At 44.4% G+C, this 12,871-nt stretch overlaps 1 protein-coding gene across 3 annotated transcripts in view; it reads right to left on the bottom strand.

Moving 5' to 3' along the window:
• The window catches only part of USP6NL (USP6 N-terminal like), a 133,807-nt gene that overhangs the window by 110,221 nt on the left and 10,715 nt on the right, over positions 1-12,871 (bottom strand). For 2 of the 3 annotated variants that reach the window (XM_081330775.1, XM_081330777.1), the window contains exon 2: positions 7,605-7,691. In XM_081330775.1, coding sequence (XP_081186901.1) covers positions 7,605-7,608 — 4 coding nt within the window. In that variant the 5' untranslated portion in view covers positions 7,609-7,691. Of the gene's footprint in view, positions 1-7,604; positions 7,786-12,871 lie in introns of those variants that run through there. The other variant, XM_081330776.1, reaches the window with a different exon arrangement.

Raw genomic sequence — 12,871 nt, 5'->3', positions numbered from 1 at the left:
AAAGACCCCCTGACTTAGACTAATATACCGCTCCATGGTGCTTTACAGCATTCTCTGGGAGGTTTACAGAGTCAGCCTATCTGGGTCCTCATTTTAGCGACCTCGGGAAGATGGAAGCCTGAATCCACCTTGGACCCCATCAGGATCAAACTCCAGACTTGGGGCGTTCTAACCATTTCGCCACCAGAGCTCTATTGAGCACTGTTTATCTCAAATATTATGAAAAAGTGCCTGATTCGCGCCCAGAATAGAGTGGGATGGCATCAAAAAATATTCTCGAGATGTCACCCTGAGACCCTTCAGAGAAAATGAATCTGTAAAACAAAAGTGATCTGTGGACAGATTAAGCCTTTCAAAAGGGACAGTGAGACACCACACCAACATGACTGCATACAACTGGCTCCTTAAGCCATAGATTCAAGAAACAAAAGCATTCTGTTAGATTTACAAGCATCTCAAACATGGGTCATCCCCTTACATCATATCACATGAATAATTCTATTCTGCTTTTCAGTCATATTCCTGGGCATAAGGATAACATTCAAAAGCCACAGTCAAAAAGAGAGGGGGGGAAAAAGAAAAGAAAGCAGAACAGAAGCAATCATTATTTTAAAGAGAGCCAGTTTGGTCTGGTGCAGGGTTTCTCAACCTTGGCAAACTTTTAAGATGGGTGGACTTCAACTCCCAGAATTCTCCAGCCAAGCCTGAAGTCCATCCATGGTAAAGTTGCCAAGGTTGAAAAACACTAGTCTAGTGGTTAAGGCATTACAACTCTTCAGCGAAACTGTACAGCAGGGGGTCTTCAAACTTGGCCCTTTTATGACTTGTGGACTTCAATTCCCAGAATTCTTCAGCCAGCCTGCCTGGCTGAGGAATTCTGGGAGTTGAAGTCCACAAGTCATAAAAGGGCCAAGTTTGAAGACCCCTGCTGTATAGTAATTCATAATAAGAACAGGAGTCTCTAAAATATGGCGACTTTTAAGACTTGTGGACTTCCACTCCCAGAATTCCCCAGACAGCATGGCCGGTTGAGGAATTCTGGGAGCTGAAGTGTACAAGTCTTAAAGTTTGGAGACCCCTGTAATAGAGGAAGATCTATGGTCCCACCGAAGCATGGATGCTTAATATATAGACAACTATGAATGTGTAGAGCTACAGTAGTGTTAATTGCCATAACAAAGGCAGACTTTAAAAAAAAAAGAAAAAGAAAACTTAATGGCCATCGGTGGAGTCGAGTTACGGGCAAGGCAAAAGGCCCTGTGGCTCTCTCAGAATTCCCCTCTGCTCTTCTTTACAATGAAACGAAAGTCCATTCAGAAATGACACAAACATAGGAACAGTGAAAAGCCACAGCAGAGGTTCAAGAAAAACAGTAGCAACAGCTACTAAGGTGAAAAATAGCCACAAGTTATTTCACATAATCTTCTGAAATAGGAACAAGATATCAGGGTTGGGGTTTTTTTAAAAAATAAAAATTGAAATATAGCTGTGCAGCCATGAATTATTCAATATCCGAACAGGAAATATTTGACTCCATCTGTCCAGGTAATGTGTTTCCTCAAAGATACACCTCATGACACTCTCTGGCTCCTGACAGAGATTATTAATCTTCCAATGCAGGGGCTCTTTTATGACTCATGAACTTCAACTCCCAGAATTCCTGAGCCAGCCACGCTGAGGCGAAATGGAGAGGTTTCCAAGCTGAGCCATGCTGGCTCAGGAATTCTGGGAGTTGAAGTCCACGAGTCATAAAAGAGCCAAGGTTGCCTACCCCTGTCCCAGTGGCTCCTTCTGTCAGCTTGAAAGCCACACTAAGCCTGCTCGTTTACAGAATAGTTTTCTCCACGCTTAAAACACAGACACAGACACACACACACACACACACACACAAAGATAAAGGCTTGAGGAGCTCACTGCAGCAGTTTAAAAGGGAGGAAAGGCCATCTTAAGGACCTGCCATTCTTAAAGCGATAATCCAGTTATTGTTTTTTTAAAAAAAATCATTCACAACTTATAGTCATAATGGGCAGATGCCATTGTGGTCGTTAAGTCGAGGACTACCTGTAGCCAAACCTTACAGGCTGCGAGGAGGAGGAGGAGGAGGAGGGACTGTGCACACAGAGCACAGGACCACACATCCTGCACAGTCGGTCAGCCTAAAGGGGTGAAGAGGCAACTTCTGTCCATTGTTCTCCTTCTGGCCACTCAATGAGGATGCTTCACTGCTCTAATCAAATAATGAGAAACATTTAAACCAGGGGTATCCAACCTTGGCATCTTAAAAGATTTGTGGACTTCAACCATGGCTGGCTGGGGAATTCTGGGAGTTGAAGTCCGCAAGTCTTCGACACTCCTGGCTTAAACTCTCTGCTCTCTATTTGCTTCTCCTATACTAAGAACGCACCTGCAGCATCCTGTTTGATGTCTAAATTGGGAACGGCGGCTTCAAAACAAGCCATGATTTCCAGGCCGACATGAGACTGTGATTTCACATGCTGGCTTGCTGGAAAGCCATCTCTCAATTTCCCGGTTTAGAAATTACGGAGCTTTTAATTGCAGCTTCCTGGCGCGTTTGCCAATTTGCACAAAAGTGGAAAGCAACAGGTGGCACGCAAGATAATCCAACCATCAGGAAGTCACTTCAGAAATACATATTTCATGGGCTTTTATGTATGAGAGGGGGGGGGGGAAGAAAGGCTTCCCCAAAAGGTATCAGTTGCTGCCAAATACATTTGGGGAACTGCCAGCCTTTCAGGAACAGGATACTGATGGCTTTCGATGGAAGAGAAGATTTGCAGATTAAGGCACAACTGTGGGGTCCTTGATGCTCTCTGTGTGGTTGTTGCAGACGTTTCATGACCCAGCTAGGCAACGTCATCAGTGCTAGTAGGGAGAGATGTTTCCTGTAGCAAAGATGTTACCCGTTTGATAATAAGGAAAACAACCAGACTCAAGAGAGCACCAAACTCCCCACTGATGGCTTTACGAAGTTCTAACCAGCTCTGAGCTGAATGGAGCTGTAAGCTCTCAAAGGGCTATCTGTTTATTCAAAAGGGTGGACCTCCAGCCCTTAATCACAGCATCTGCTTATGTCCGAATTGGAAATCATTTTTCCTTCCGTTCCAGTAATTAAAACTGGATACCTAGAAGAATGTAAGTAGGATACAACAGGGGCCATTGTAAATTACCTTACGGAGCAGCGCTGGACCTTGTACTGCAGCAGGGAGACAAATATTTGAAATGCCTGAAGACACTATTAATGTGGGAGTAGGGCAGGGGCAGGCAACCCTGGGTCTTTTATGACTGGTGGACTTCAACTCCCAGAATTCCTGAGCCAGCATGGCTCAGCTTGGAAACCTCTCCCTCTCCCCTCAGCATGGCTGGCTCAGTAATTCTGGGAGTTGAAGTCCACCAGTCATAAAGCGGCCTAGGCTTAGGCCTAAACCAGGGGCAGGTAACCTTGGCTCTTTTATGACTGGTGGATTTCAACTCCCAGAATTCCTGAGCCAGCATGGCTCCGTATGGAAACATTTCCATTTCCCCTCAGCATGGCTGGCTCAAGAATTCTGAGAGTTGAAGTCCACGAGTCATAAAAGAGCCAAGGTTGCCTACCCCTGCCATAGATATATCTCCCTGTTTAATCACCTAGGACAGGGGTAGGCAACCTTGGCTCTTTTGTAACTGGTGGACTTCAACTCCCAGGATTCCTGAGCCAGCATGGCTCAGCTTGGAAACCTCTCCCTTTCCCCTCAGCACAGCTGGCTCAGGAATTCTGGGAGTTGAAGTCCACGAGTCATAAAAGAGCCAAGGTTGCCTACCCATGGAGTAGGGGGAAGAAATTTATCTATCAAAGACAAAGTCACAAACACACTTATACAACTCTTATACAACTCTTTCTGTGGCTAAATATTCAGAGGAACATCCTTCTCTCTGTAGCTGATTATCAGAACTGGAAGCTATGGATGCACACCTGCACAGATACATCCACGTGGTTTTCTTACCAACAGTATAAAGTGGTTGTCATTCTCTTTTTCCAGGATCTCTCCTGACTTTCTAGTCCGGTCCAAAGTCTGGGATTCATATTTCTCCACTCAAATAATAAACAGGCCTGGCATTCCTTAAGTTTCTAAGCTCAAGCTCAGAATAAAATCATAGGCATCATTTTATGAAGCATAACTCTACTTATTGGTTACACTGATTGGCTCTTTTTTTTCAGTAATTAACGGACCAAATTATTTCACAAAGCTGTAATCTCATTTCAATACAGAGAAAAGAATAGGAATGTACTGACATGGAAGAATTACAAACCATCTGCTCGTTTCAACTAATAAAAACATTATCGTTGTTTGTAAGCAGAGAAAGAGATGTTTCTAAAAAGCAGCCCTGCTATTTTGAGGATTTGCGAAATAGAAATTGTTATCTATACTTTCCTTTAACTAGTTAACTGTTCTCCTATACCAGGGGTAGGCAACCTTGGCTCTTTTATGACTCGTGGACTTCAACTCCCAGAGTTCCTGAGCCAGCATGGCTCAGCTTGGAAACCTCTCCCTTTCCACTCAGCATGGCTGGCTCAGGAATTCTGGGAGTTGAAGTCCACGAGTCATGAAGAGGCCATAGTTCCCCCATGCTGGCTCAGGAATTCTGGGAGTTGAAGTCCACGAGTCATAAAAGAGCCAAGGTTGCCTACCCCTGTCCTATACCAAAAAACAAGCCAAACTATCCAGTCCACTACTAGCTTTGTAATGAGGTAGCCTCATTAATGTCCCTGTATATATCTTCCCACAAACTAGATCAGACATGTCAAACTCGCGACGTGACGTGACGCGATGTATCAGAGCTTTTTCTCCATTGCGGGCAATGGGGTGGGCGGGGTTTCCTGCTGATGCATCAGGCCTGTGGGCTGGCAGTTTGACACCCCTGAACTAAATAATTTTGAACTGAATAATACAATTAGAATTAAGGCAATTACAGTGTTTGGAGCCAATAACACTCAAGGCGTCAGGCTAGAAACCAGGAGCCTATATGAGTTCTACTCCCACCTTAGGCCCAAAGCCAACTAGCTGACCTTGGACCAGTCACTTTCTCTCAGCCCTAGGAAGGAGGCAATGGCAAACCACTTGCCAAGAAAACTAGAGGGATTTGTCCACGCACTCTCTAAGAATCGGACCGCATTTAATAATTTAATTTAATAATTTGAACAAGTACAAAAAAAATCAATGTGATTAGGGCTAAGAGGTTAATTGTTTTGCCTATATGAACTCTGCTTTTTTCAAATTAAAACAACAACAACAACCAAACTCTGTAGAGCTCTACATTCAAACTTTTAGTACTGGCATATTGTGATAGGTAATATAAGGTATTAAGAGACACCAATATTAGCCCAGATAGCTCTCTTGGTGTTTAAAAGTCTGGTTCAAACATTGGACTTTCAATACTAAACTTTAAAATGTTTAATTTTATTGAAAAAGCAAAGAGTAAGCTGGCCTGGTGCAAAGCACCAAGTCACCAGCATCCTATTTATGGGGGCCGCACAAAGGGTGAGAAAGGATACCATCAACTTCTAGCCCAGGGGGTCTTCAAACGTGGGCCTTTTATGACTTGTGGACTTCAACTCCCAGAATTCCTCAGCCAGGCGTGCCTGGCTGAGGAATTCTGGGAGTTGAAGTCCACAACTCATAAAAGGGCCAAGTCTGAAGACCCCTGTTCTAGCCAATGAGTGTTTTGTGACTGGTTCTGCCTACGATGACAGTCATTTCATGACAAGCAAGTCTCCTTTTCTGGAAAAAAATCATCTGCTATTAAAAGTTCACTTCTGCCCTAGCCCTGCCTAAATCAAGGGTGTCTAACTTTGGTAATTGAAGGTTTGTAGACTTCCATAGCTGGCTGGGGAATTCTGGGAGTTGAAGTCCACAGACAGATCTTAAAAGTTGCCATGGTTGGACACCCCTGCCCGAAATGATTGGTCTCCCTGTTATAAACTCTAGCCCATATTCTTTGGGGTTGTTACCTTATACAAGGAGAATTTGCAGACAGTGGTAAGGCAAAACTTACTTCTCGTTGCATTACTCAACTTCTGGTCTAAATGTTTTCAGTTGCACGTTTTCCTTGTCATTTCTAGCACATTATTAAAACACCCAAGGAACAATGCTAAGTCATTTGTCAGGGGGCTGCCTTTCTGTATCTGTAGCTTAATGGCTGACCTTTCCATGAAGGAACTACGCCTGTAAACTCCCTAGATTTTTTAGGGCGAGGGGAGGAGGAGGACTTAAAACATGGGTCTTCAAACTCGGCCCTTTTATGACTCATGGACTTCAACTCCCAGAATTTCTCAGCCAGGCATGCTGGCTGAGGAATTCTGGGAGTTGAAGTCCATGAGTCATAAAAGGGCCGAGTTTGAAGACCCCTGAAAGGAAGGGTGAAATTTTATTCTACTTCGGGGGGGGGGGGGGGGGGGAAGTGACTGACTTTGTTCTGCTTGTGGCCTCCAGCTCTCACAGAGAACAATACCTCACTGTAACATTTTTTCCCCCATTTTCTTTTTCTGCCAAACAAGATGTCCTATTGCCTGATTGTTTTTTTCTCCTAGAAAACAACTAAAGAAGAAGCCGTAACTATTAGAGTTTCATTTGGATGTAAACACCCTCTGTCATTCTCTGATGATAGTAAGCCAAACAGACCGTAATTTATCGACCCAAATTACCCATCTCCTTTTCTCATTGGAAACAGGATCCAAAAATTACTGGTTTCTTCTTAAGTTAACCTCTATCCCCCAAAAATAGCATTTATGGAAAGATATCCTGGAGCTCCTCCTAAACTAGAGGACCCATCTGGAGAATCAGGCACAAGGAACCATGTCAGCTAAACACCTATCACTTAGATAGCTTGCTCCGCCTTGAACATCAAGAGATCCCTGTTTACAAGTTGGAAGTAAAGAGTAAACCACAACAAAGGAAATTATCCTGTAAATTATAGGAGCACATGAAAACTGGTTAAGGTAAACAGGGAAATTCCATTTCAATGCCACGTAAAACATTATTTCCGATGGGCAGTGAGCAATCTGAAAGGGGCTACATCAAAATCTCCACAATATACTCTTAATATCCATTAATATCTGTTCTCTCATATTGGGCTAGTACAATTCTTATTGTTATCAACTAAATAAAAACATCTTTGTTACAGTTATCAATAATTTTTAGCTTACACATATCTTAATTGTGTTTGCATTTAATCCTTGTATACAATCAATGTCCTGTCATTGCTTTTTTTTCCAGTCTTTAATTTCCCATCAACATTCAAAACAACACTATTATTTACGATTTCCAAGTACTTTATGTTTAGGTGACCAAAAGCTTCCCTTACCTCAACTTCTCCCTTTTTCCCTTTTCAATACAAGGTCTACTATTCTAGTTACACATCTTATCTATTTAATTATAACGTTACTCCATTTTCTAAAAATTATCTATTTTCCTCCATATTCAACCATCTAATTGGTAATATAATATCCCCTCTAATAAGTCGTGGCCATTATTTTCTTCAGCCTTACTCTGGCTTTCTTCATTTTTAATACTGGGTCTTGGCCATCCCCTTCCAAGATTTTTACTCACTCATGACTGGGTATCTCTTTTCATATAGTTCCAGATAGATATAAAATTAAGGCAGCTTGTCCAAGATCTCTCCGAGGTATACATGTCCTAACCAAAGGGAAACAAAAACAGTGAAAGCAATGTTACTTCAAGACTGAATCCACCTGATTACATTAAATGTAATTCTTTTACAAAAAATAAAATAAAATAAAATTAACTGCTGAATCAGACTCTCAAGAAATTGTTGGACTGAGGAAGCCAGTTCTTATGCTTAATTAATCCTTCACAAATATTATGTAGTCCTAATAAATAGAGATGACTTTTGAAGTGGTTCTTGTTTTGAAGGAAGGAAGGAAATCCAGCAGTAAAGGCAACCTTAAATGAACTCTTGATAAATAACCATAGGGTCCTTGGTGCTCTCTGACCTTGGTTGCTTTCTTGCAAGCCATTTCATGACCCAACTAAGTAACATCTGCAAGAAAACAATCAGGGTCAGAGAGCGTCAAGAACTCTACAAATAACCACTTAGCACAGAGCCCTTTTATGACATGTGGACTTCAACTCCCAGAATTCCTCAGCCAGGCGTGCCTGGCTGAGGAATTCTGGGAGCTGAAGTCCACAAGTCATAAAAGGGTTAAGTTTTGAAGACCCCTGGCTTAGCATTCTCACATTTTTCCTAAGACAGGGGTAGGCAACCTTGGCTCTTTTATGACTTGTGGACTTCAACTCCCAGAATTCCTGAGCCAGCCATGCTCAACTTCAACTTCTGGGAGTTGAAGTCCACGAGTCATAAAAGAGCCAAGGTTGCCTACCCCTGTCCTAAGATATAATGCAATTTCAAACTTTCTCTTGATTTTTCAGCTTATATTTTTATCCTGAAAGAGGATGTAGGCCAGACATGTCAAACACAAGGCCCGGGGGCCGGATCCAGCCCGCAAAGTGGTTTCATGTGGCCTGCGAAGCCACCCTGGAAACAGTGAGGGAATGGCCCCCACTGCCTTGGCCCTGGCCCAGAGACCCTCCTCCTGCCAGAGACCCTCAGATCTGTCCCACTCCTGCCCAGGCCCCCATAGGTACCCTTGATGCGAACGTTGTAGAGCTGGCCATGCCCACCCAGTAGGCCATACACACTCTAGCCACACCCACCCAGTAGGCCACACCCACCCTGGCCATACCCACCCGGCCCCTTGAGGGCAATCGCAATGCTGATGCGGCCCTCAATGAAATTGAGTTTGACACCCCTGATGTAGGCGGAGTAATTTCAAGTTAGGCCTCCAATGATCCTGTTTATTAGATTCACAAGACATATCTAGTGCCATTCTTTGTTGGTGAAAAATGGGTCAACCCTGCAACAACTAAGCCCATTGCTGCAGACCAAGAACTAAGGTGTCTGGGTTGAGCTAAAATAGAGTGGAATCTAAGCCTTCCTCTTTGCTTAGAGCAGGGGGGGGTCTTCAAACCTGGCCCTCTTATGACTTGTGGACTTCAACTCCCAGAATTCCTTAGCCAGGCACGCTGGCTGAGGAATTCTGGGAGTTGAAGTCCACAAGTCATAAAGGGGCCAAGTCTGAAGAACCCTGGCTTAGAGGAAGGTAGTAGCTTTATGAAGCTGGAGGAAAGATCTGACACCAAGTCCAGGTAGTCCTCGAGTTAAAACAATTCATTTAGTGACTGTTCAAAGTTACAACAGCACTGGAAAAAGTGACTTGTGACCATTTTTCACACTGTTGACTGTGGCAATATCCTCATGGTCACATGATCAAAATTTGGACACTTGGCAACTGGCTCATATTTACGACGGTCGCAGCATCCCGGGGTCACGTGACCATCTTTTCTGACTTTCTGACAAGCAAAGTCAATGGGGAAACCAGATTCACTTAACGTCCGTGTTACTAACTTAACAGCTGCAGTGAGTCACTCAACAATTGTGACAAGAAAGCTCATAAAGTGGGGCAAAACCCACTTAACAACTGCATAACAAAGGAAATTTTGGGCTCAGTTGTGGTCGTTAAGGCGAGGACGGCCTGCACCGGACCAATCTTATGCTCCCTTAACTAGAGCAGCTGTTTCCCAGCATCTGTTTCGGAGGATAATGAACAGGATATGCAAGGGAATTGGTAATCATGGCAGAAGGAAGCTATCAGGGAGAGGAAATAACTCATTACCATTTACCAAGATTTTATGTAAACGGCTTAGCCAAGCCGCATCTGAAAAGTAGCTGAAAAGATCCAAAGTACATTAAAAAAAAAGTAAAAATGAAGACGCTCAAATTCATGTCTATAAAATTTCTTTGCTATTTATGATGTCTGCATCTAGCAAGGGAATTTGTTCGAGATACTTTGCTCCGGCAGTGGATCACCTGAAGTATTTTGCCCTGTTCAAAGTAATTCCCAGAATGGCTTTCAGAGAAGGAATAAGATACAGTAAATATCAACCTGACTTTAAAAAATAATAATGCAAAAGTAGGTGGGAATGAAAGCGGTAAAACGCCCCAGCTTAGGTACCTACCCTTAAAATAAAAATAAAAAGTGGCAGCATCGGGAGGAGGGGAAAAAAAACGCAATGAAGCTAGATTTCGGTAGAGCTGTTGAGATATTTGTGTTTTAATCTCTTTGTCAGGGGTCCTCAAGCTTGGCCCTTTTGTGACTTGTGGACTTCAACTCCACAAGGGGGCATGCCTGGCTGAGGAATTCTGGGAGTTGAAGTCCACAAGTCACAAAAGGGCCAGGTTTGAAGACCTCCTGCTCTTTGTGATCAAAGGACACTTTACTGGCCTTGTTTAGGACCTCCTTTAGCTTTGGGCTGCAAAGCAAATTAGCTCACAGTTTTCCTCAACTCTGATTCACATCTAAACAATCACTCGATCTGTAATTATATTTATTACCGTAATAAAGGAGGATATTGAGCCTTGGTGGAGCAGTGGGCTAATGCCTCCTTAAGTAACACCAGCTGCCTGCAATTAGTGCAGGTTCAAGTCCCACCAGGCTCAAGGTTGACTCAGCCTTCCATCCTTCCCAGGTAGGTAAAATGAGGACCCAGATTGTTGGGGGCAATTAAGCTGACTTTGTAATAATGCCGCTTGGGGGGGTGTATGAAAGCCCTAATAAGCAGGCATATACATAGAATGAAGGCTACTGCTAAGCTTGTAAGCCACCCTGAGTCTTCGGAGAAGGGCGGGATATAAATGGAATTAAAATAAAATAAATAAATAAATATTTGTAGCTCAGGGTTGACATGAGGGGTCCTTGATGCTCTCTGAGCCTGCTTGTTTTCTTGCAGACGTCTCATCACCCAACTAGATAACATCATCAGTGGTGGTAAGGAGTGCGGTTTGCTGTCAGTTCTGCATTCTAGTGGCTTGCCTGTCAGTGTTGGTGGGGGCAGATTGTTTGATTGGGCTGTTTGCTGTTGGCTTCTCTGGCAGTTTCTTGATTGGGGTATTGCTTACTTGATTGTTGGTCTGATGTTAACCTTGGAGTTAAGCTATGCCCGTGGAGGCGAACCTATGGCACGCGTGCCACAGGTGGCACGCACAGCCCTCTCTGTGGGCACGCGCACCGTCGCCCCAGTCCTAAGCCTTCAGCTGGGTTTTATAAAACCTTTTCACTTTAGGCCTCCGCCATGTGCAAAAAAAAAAAAGGTTCAATCAATCCACTTCAACTTCTCGCGGGGAAAGAAAAAGATCTCGCAAAGTTGGAATTGATTGAACGATCTTTTTAATCCCACCCAGGCAGCCATTACCACTGCAGCCACACCCCACCCACTGGGCCATGTGTACCCAATTGGCCACACCCACCCAATGGTCCACACCCACCTGGCGCCCGACGATACATAAGTGGGTTTTGGTTTGCACTTTGGGCACTCGGTCTCTAAAAGGTTCGCCATCACTGATCTATGCTGATCTGGGTGCTGCTTGCTGATGGAGCGATGCTTGGGTCTTTTTGTTGCTTTTGGGGCTGGGTGATAATCCCTTCCTCATAGTCTATAGATGCTGTTAATGTCTATGTGTCTATTTACAACTGATTTGTCAGAGTGCCAGTCTTCTGGAAATTCCCTGGCATTTTTGGACTTGGCTTGGTCTAGGATGGCCACATGTTCCCAACTGAAGCTATGGTTAAATCTGTCTATCTGTTGTGAAAGTAAAGAATTTTCATCGCGTCTTCTGACTGCTGATCAAGAAACTGCCAAAGAAGCCAGCAGGGAAGGTCACAAATTGTTTAGGTAAACCTTGCCAAACCACACAACCTCCCCTGCCCCTCTGCACTCACACCGCATCGGCCACTTGTAGAGTTTCCTGACCTCCACACACCCCCATGGACCCTCCCCAACTAACACAGCATTTCCCACACGTGCGCAGGCACAACACTCACTGCTTCCGACTGCCACTGCACCCGTGCCTGCTTGACTCACATGGCACCTGCCACACACACTTCCCAATCCATGCCAGATTCCTGCACACCCTCACCAACCCGTGTGGCAACTCCTGTGTCCCGTTTCCCCAGCGCACATGCACAAACACACCCTTCCCAAACCACATCACATCGCCATGTACCCTGGCCAACCAGCCTAGCACCTCTTGGTCAGAAAAAAAAGAGTGAAATTCATTTAACCAAGTTTTCACCGAAGCTCAGCAAAGCTGCTTGGCCTGCTGGCTTGATGCAGAAAAAAAATGCAGTGATTATGGCCCAGCTATTCCTGCTGTTGGGACGCGGTGGCTCAGTGGGTTAGGACGCTGAGCTTGTCGATCAGAAGGTCGGCAGTTTGGCGGGTCGAATCCCGAGTGCCGCGTAGCAGAGTGAGCGCCTGTTACTCGTCCCAGCTTCTGCCAACCTAGCAGTTTGAAAGCACGTAAAAATGCAAGTAGAAAAATAGGGACCACTCCGGTGGGAAGGTAACAGCGTTCCGTGCACCTTTGGCATCTAGTCATGCCGGCCACATGACCACGGAGACGTCCTCGGACAAGCGCTGGCTCTTCGGCTTTGAAACGGAGATGAGCACCGGCCCCTAGAGTTGGAAACGACTAGCACGCATGTGCGGGGCAACCTTTACCTTTACCTTCATTCCTGCTGTTGAGTCATTAACATCTGCAGAGAAGGACCTTCTAAAAATGGCGGGCGCGAGAGCTGTGCCATTTTCCAGGCCGTGTTTAATGCCGCTCTTGTCATTGTCATCACATTTAAAAACCCGTCACTGCTTTAAACCAAGAGAAATGTTCCTGATCTTTGCCATAGAGCCCTCTCAATTTATTTGGACTCCAACCCAGCTTCGCTCTTCTGGAAAAAAAAAAC

This window comes from Vipera berus (genome assembly GCF_964194415.1).
Source record: "Vipera berus genome assembly, chromosome: 6".
NCBI classification, from domain to species: Eukaryota; Metazoa; Chordata; class Lepidosauria; order Squamata; family Viperidae; genus Vipera; species Vipera berus.
This window is presented reverse-complemented; position numbering and strand designations above follow the sequence as displayed.